Source organism: Sinocyclocheilus anshuiensis, unplaced genomic scaffold (genome assembly GCF_001515605.1).
Source record: "Sinocyclocheilus anshuiensis isolate Anshui unplaced genomic scaffold, SAMN03320099.WGS_v1.1 scaffold1649, whole genome shotgun sequence".
NCBI classification, from domain to species: domain Eukaryota; kingdom Metazoa; phylum Chordata; class Actinopteri; order Cypriniformes; family Cyprinidae; genus Sinocyclocheilus; species Sinocyclocheilus anshuiensis.
The window spans coordinates 175,985-182,630 of NW_015540982.1; the positions used below are offsets into that span (position 1 = coordinate 175,985).

Below are 6,646 nucleotides of genomic sequence, written 5' to 3' on the forward strand. Positions count from 1 at the left end.
AATCAAGCTCTTGCTGGATCCGCTCCTCTGCTATCAACGAGAGGAACGTCTGTACTTCCTCAACAGACCACAAAACAGTCACTTATTGGTTGTAAAAAAAGGTGCGCTCGTTCAAAACAGTTGCGTTCGATCCTTCCGGCTGTGCTGATTTAAATCTAGCGGTTCTGTTGTGTTTGTGTCACAAGTTCAGTGACGCAGGTAGTGACGTTTCTCTCCAGCCAATCAGTGATCAGCAGAGTTTACATGTCACGTTTTGGTAACGGTACGGTTCACTTGGAACCTCAACCGAAGTGGTACTGAAAAAAGTACCAGGTACTGTACCCAGTGGAAACCCCCCCAAAAGTGAACCGTACCGAGCCATATCATGCAGTGGAAAAGCGCCATAATGGTTTTCTTGGGAAGGCCGGTGAGAAGACCATTACAATATTCCATCCTGCTGGTGATAAAGGCATGAACAAGTTTTTCCAAATCTTGACTGGAAACAAAACATCTAATTATTGCAATGTTTCTGAGATGATGGTATGCTGATTTAGTTACAGCTTTGACATGTCTACCGAAACTAAGGTCTGTCTCCAGAATCACACCAAGATTCCCCTTGAGTCAAGGTATGCATTCACCTTGAGAACTTCATCTTTGTTTCCAAATGCAATGACTTCAGTTTTTTCCTTGTTTAACTGAAGAAAGTTCTCGCACATCCAACTAGGGCTGAACGATTTTGGAAAATAATCTAATTGCGATTATTTTTACCAATATCGCGATTGCGATTTAATATGCGGTTATTTTTTAAGCTCTTTATCTTCTGTATTATTCAACAAAGACAAGCAATAAATCATTGTAGGGGTGGGAATCTTTAGGCACATCACGATTCGATTCCGATTCTGGGAGTCGCAGTCAGATTCCAAAACTATATATTTTTTTCTTATTGATTAGTCTTGTTAATACAACTTTTTAAAATTTAATTCCATATGTAATTAAGTACTTTTAAAAAATAAATTACACATTAAAACATTTTATTAAAATATAAGGTTTATAAACCTATATCCCATTATAAACATAATTTTATTATGTTAATAATTTTAAATAAACTAATATAAGACAGGGCTTAGATTAAGCCAGGATTAGGCCTTAGTTTAATTAGGACATCTAAGTAACGTGCCTTAGAAAAAAAACATTACTGGTGTGTATCTTCAGACAAAACAATGGCACTGATATATTTTAAGACATGTCAGTGCAAGTTGCTTTCAGTTAAGACAGCTCAAACATTTATTTTAGTCTGGAACTAGGCTTACAAGCAATAAACAAACAGTGCTTTCAGTATTTAAGAGTATCTGAACATTTTCCTTTCAAGAGCTGTTTGTGATTTTTCTCTTTCTCAGCTTTACTGTTGTTGATTATTATGATGACGTCATAGAGAGCGGGAGATCTAATAAGTTGCATTCACACTAATGCACAGATCTCTTTTGAAATATAAGATGTGGTTTGTCCTGTCTGTTTGATCCTTTAAGACATAACTGACTGTGTTTACATTAATTTCGCGTCATAAAAGCATTTTGAGATGCAAGTATATTTAACCACTTAAAAGGAGTCGCGCACAGCCGCATGACCGAGCACTCTTCACAAAGCGCGCGTCAGCATTTGAAATTGACATAACGACATAACTGAGGAGGTGTTCGTAGAGCATTTGTAAGGAAAATACCGGCGGGAGAGACGACACACTGCAAGCATCAGCAACGCACGCGTTTCTCACAGCGCATCCTGTTCAGTGAAGCGCGCGAATGTCCTTGTAATTCGCTTCAACCTTTCCGAACTTTATTAAAGATTATTGTGTGGATGGTTCGAGTGGTGTGTGTGTGTGTGTGTGTGTGTGTGTGTGTGTGAGAGGAGCGGGAGATCTAATAAGCTGCATTCACACTAATGCACAGATCTCTTTTGAAATATAAGATGTGGTTTGTCCTGTCTGTTTGATCCTTTAAGACATAACTGACTGTGTTTACATTAATTTCGCGTCATAAAAGCATTTTGAGATGCAAGTATATTTAACCACTTAAAAGGAGTCGCGCACAGCCGCATGACCGAGCACTCTTCACAAAGCGCGCGTCAGCATTTGAAATTGACATAACGTCATAACTGAGGAGGTGTTCATAGAGCATTTGTAAGGAAAATACCGACGGGCGAGACGACACACTGCAAGCATCAGCAACGCACGCGTTTCTCACAGCGCATCCTGTTCAGTGAAGCGCGCGAATATCCTTGTAATTCGCTTCAACCTTTCCGAACTTTATTAAAGATCATTGTGTGGATGGTTCGAGTGGTGTGTGTGTGTGTGAGAGAGAGAGAGAGCAATTGGAAGCAAGCAAGATGAGTTTCTAAAGCACATGCAGCGCCATCGCGCATCTGTGGTTAAAAACTAAGCTCAGAATCGATCCAGAATCGTTTGAGAATCTTTTCTCCCATCTCTATTGTATAGTATGACCAACACAATATTAGATAGATTAAACATAAAGTGTGCTTTTCTGTAGTTAAGCTGATTAAAGACTACCTTTTCAATAATCTTGCCTATAAAAGGTAGATTTGATAGTTATCAAGATTGTTTTTTTTCAGGAGGGGCTTAACAACAGCAGTTTTCAGGGAGTTTGGAAAAGTCCCAGAAAGAAGTGATGTGTACCCAGAGAGAAGAGAGGCGTTCTCTCAGGGAACTTTATAAATGAGTAAAAACAAGAAAATAAAAACATAACACAAATGTATGGTTGCTCTCTTAATGCAACACACAGTTTGTATTTGAGGATCCTCAGATCCTTCATGTTGTTGATCAAACATATTTAATAGTTCTCCCTATAGAAACATGAGGTTTGTGCCTATAATGTTTTAAAAGTAATCATTTGAAGATCAGTGTATCTCATTCACGGAAAGATTCAGGGACGTATAATTTATAAAATTGCATCAAAAGGATCTAAATTTTGTAATAGAATTGTCTACTTTCTGCTGTTATATCAGGGTTCATCTTTATGTCCTTTCACTTTATTATGTCCTTTCACTTTTCAGTTTTTTTTAACGAGTTACTGACAAATGTACTGTTTTTACTTTTGTTTCAGAGTTGATTGAAAAAAATTAGGAGAAAGAAGAATTCTGAGGAGAAAAATCATGTCAGAAATGTAGAAAAACCCAAACAGATAGATTTAAAGAAAAGAAGAGCGAAGAAATCTTTCACCTGCACTCAGTGTGGAAAGAGTTTCACATACAAACATATTCTTGAGCTTCACATGAGAGTTCATACTGGAGAGAAACCATTCACTTGTGATCAGTGCGGGAAGAGTTTCACACAATCATCAACCCTTAAGGATCACATGGACATCCACACCGGAGAGAAGCGGCACGCATGTGATCAGTGCGGGAAAACATTTTTGTGGGCTTCAGTCCTGAAGAAACACCTGAAAGTTCATACAAAGGAGAAGCCGCATTCATGTCATTTGTGTGGAAAGAGTTTTTCACGTCTACAAAGTTTGAAAAGACATCAGAAAATACATACTGGTGTGAGAGAGTACATGTGCTTTGAGTGTGGGAAGACTTTTACTTCAGCGGCCGGTTTAAAAAAGCACCAGAGGATTCACACTGGAGAAAAACCTTACAAGTGTTCACACTGTGACAAGAGATTCATTCAGTCAGGAGCCCTGACAACACACAAGATGATCCACACTGGAGATAAACCGCACACATGTGATCAGTGCGGGAAGAGATTCTCACTAAAATCAAACCTTACAGACCACATGAGAGTTCATACTGGAGAGAAACCATTCACTTGTGATCAGTGCGGAAAGAGTTTCTCATACTCATCAGTCCTTAAGGTACACATGGACATCCACACTAGAGAGAAACCGTACACATGTGATCAATGTGACAAAACATTTTTGAGAGCTTCATACCTGAAGATACACCAGAGAGTTCATACAAAGGAGAAGCCACATTCATGTCATTTGTGTGGAAAGTGTTTTTCACGTCCAGCACATGTAAAAGTGCATCAGAAAGTACATACTGGTGTGAGAGAGTACATGTGCTTTGAGTGTGAGAAGACTTTTACTACAGCGAGCAGTTTAAAACTGCATGAGAGGATCCACACTGGAGAGAAACCTTACAAGTGTTCACACTGTGACAAGAGATTCAGAGATTCAGGACAACTGAAAACACATGAGAGGATTCACACTGGAGAGAAACCTTACAAGTGTTCACACTGTGACGAGAGATTCAGTCAGTTAGGAAATATGAAAAAACATGAGAGGATCCACACTGGAGAGAAACCTTACAAGTGTTCACACTGTGACAAGAGATTCAGTCATTCAGCAAATCTGAAAACACACGAGAGGATCCACACTGGAGAGAAACCTTACAAGTGTTCACACTGTGACAAGAGATTCAGTCATTCAGCAAATCTGAAAACACACGAGAGGATCCACACTGGAGAGAAACCTTACAAGTGTTCACACTGTGACAAGAGATTCAGTCATTCAGCAAATCTGAAAACACACGAGAGGATCCACACTGGAGCTGCATGTGGGAAGTGTTTCACTGATTCATATTCTCTACACAGTCATACAAAAAACTATCACAGTAAGTAGATCATCTTCAGATCCAGCACTTTCAGGTCTGATGCTGTGTTCTCACCAAATGTGACACAATAATGCATCGAGCAGTGAAATATCAACTGGATAAATCTGTCATTACAAGTGACAAGACAAAGAAACAATATCTAAAGTTGAATAAAGTTCATCTTCATCTTCAAAACCAGCAGATTTAACTGAGATTCAGATCAACTCAAAGATGGAGTTTCTCCCCAAAGAACAATGTCCAAAGGTTTTATTCCTGTATATCATTTTGCTTCATGATATATCATTGTGCTTTCTTATGGGTTTCATATTATGTTCATTCGTTTCATAAGCAGGATTGTAAGAATATTAAAACCTTACCGATACCCATCCCTACTTGTAAGTCAGTAGGAGAGAGAGATCCAGCTCATTAGTTTTCTTATTGATCAAATGTTACCTTTTTATTAATACATTATCCTTACTTTTTATATTTTATCAACAACATTTTTTCTTGTCTGCTGATTGCATTTGAATCAGAAAATTTTAAAAAGTAATACAAAAAAAAAGTAATTTTATAATTTTAGTTTTAATATCTATTATAATTAGTTTTTGGGCTTTTAAATTTCTCAATAAAGCTTTTATTTGCTTAATAAACGATATTTTACTCCACACATGACTGAGATTGTATGAGTTTGTCTACATTAGCAACCCTTCTTCTTCTTCTAGCGGTGGGCAGATTGATCCTAATATCGATAGTATCGATATGAACGTTAATATTGGTATCGGGTCAATACTAGCCTGATGAGATCAATACTTTACGTCCATTTTCTCTCCTCTACGCTTAATACATTACTTCTGTTTCAACAAAGAGTAGACATGCCTGTGTGTGTATATATGCCGCTCCTTTCACATCTCATATTCTTCACTTGTTTCATTACTTGGTGAATCTGCATTTTTGAACAAATCTCTTGAAGGAATGATTCAATGACAAATACATTGGCTGCGTCCAAACCATATACTCAATGAGTAGGTACTTAATTTCAATAAGTATACTTAACGAGCACTAAAAAAGTACGTACTGTAGAGCCAAATCTAGTTAAGTATGAATGCTTCAGCAGCAATGCAGTCAGTCAATATCACATTCCATCCTTCCCTCACTCGTGAACAAGACCCCAAGATACTTGAACTCCTCCACCTGGGCCAAGAACTCTCCCCCAACCTGGAGAGAGCAAGCCACCCTTTTCCGGTTGAGCACCATGGCCTCGACTTGAAGGTGCTGATTTTCATCCCTGCCGCGTCAAACTCGACTGCAAAGCAGTGCACACTGAAGTTCCAGGCCCGATGAAGCCAACCGGACAACATTATCTGCAAATAGCAGAGATCAAATCTTGTGGTCTCCGAATGAGACCCCCTCTGGCCCCAGGCTGCGCCTAGAAATTCTGTCCATAAAAATAATGAACAGAACTGGTGACAAAGGGCAGCCCTGCCGGAGTCCAACATGCACCGGGAACAAGACTGACTTGCTGCCGGCAATGCGAGCCAAGCTCCTGCTCTGGTCATACAGAGACTGGACAGCCCTTAACAGAGCACCTAAGACACTCCCAAAGCACCCCACCACAGAATGCCATGAGGGACACAGACGAATGCCTTCTCCAAGTCTTTGAAGCTGGTCCAGTGTTCCACAGCCTGGACGAAAACCGCATTGTTCCTCCTGAATACGAGGTTTCACTATCGGCCGAATTCTCCTCTGTACCCTGGCATAGACTTTTCCAAGGAGGCTGAGGAGTGTGATCCCCCTATAGTGGGAACACAACCTCCGGTCCCCCTTCTTAAAAGGGGGGACCACCACCCCAGTTGCCCAGTCCAGAGGCACTGTCCCCAACCTCCACGCGATGTTACAGAGGCGTGTTAGCCATGACAGCCCCACCAATCTCTTTGAGGCCGACCAATAGTCCTCTTCCATGGTCAAGTCAAGTCAAGTCACCTTTATTTATATAGCGCTTTTAACAATACAGATTGTGTCAAAGCAACTGAACAGCATTAATTAGGAAAATAGTGTCAATAATGCA

The 6,646-nt window shown here is 39.8% G+C and overlaps 1 protein-coding gene across 1 annotated transcript in view; it reads left to right on the top strand.

Annotated features, from left to right (window-relative positions):
* LOC107690124 (gastrula zinc finger protein XlCGF57.1-like) overlaps positions 1 to 5,001 on the top strand; it is a 30,405-nt gene extending 25,404 nt beyond the window's left edge. Inside the window, exons 3-4 of the mRNA XM_016488358.1 lie at positions 3,202 to 4,004; positions 4,059 to 5,001. Of these exons, the coding sequence (XP_016343844.1) occupies positions 3,202 to 4,004; positions 4,059 to 4,610 (1,355 nt within the window). The 3' untranslated portion in view covers positions 4,611 to 5,001. The remainder of the gene's footprint in view (positions 1 to 3,201; positions 4,005 to 4,058) is intronic.
* The last annotated feature ends 1,645 nt before the right edge of the window (positions 5,002 to 6,646 follow it).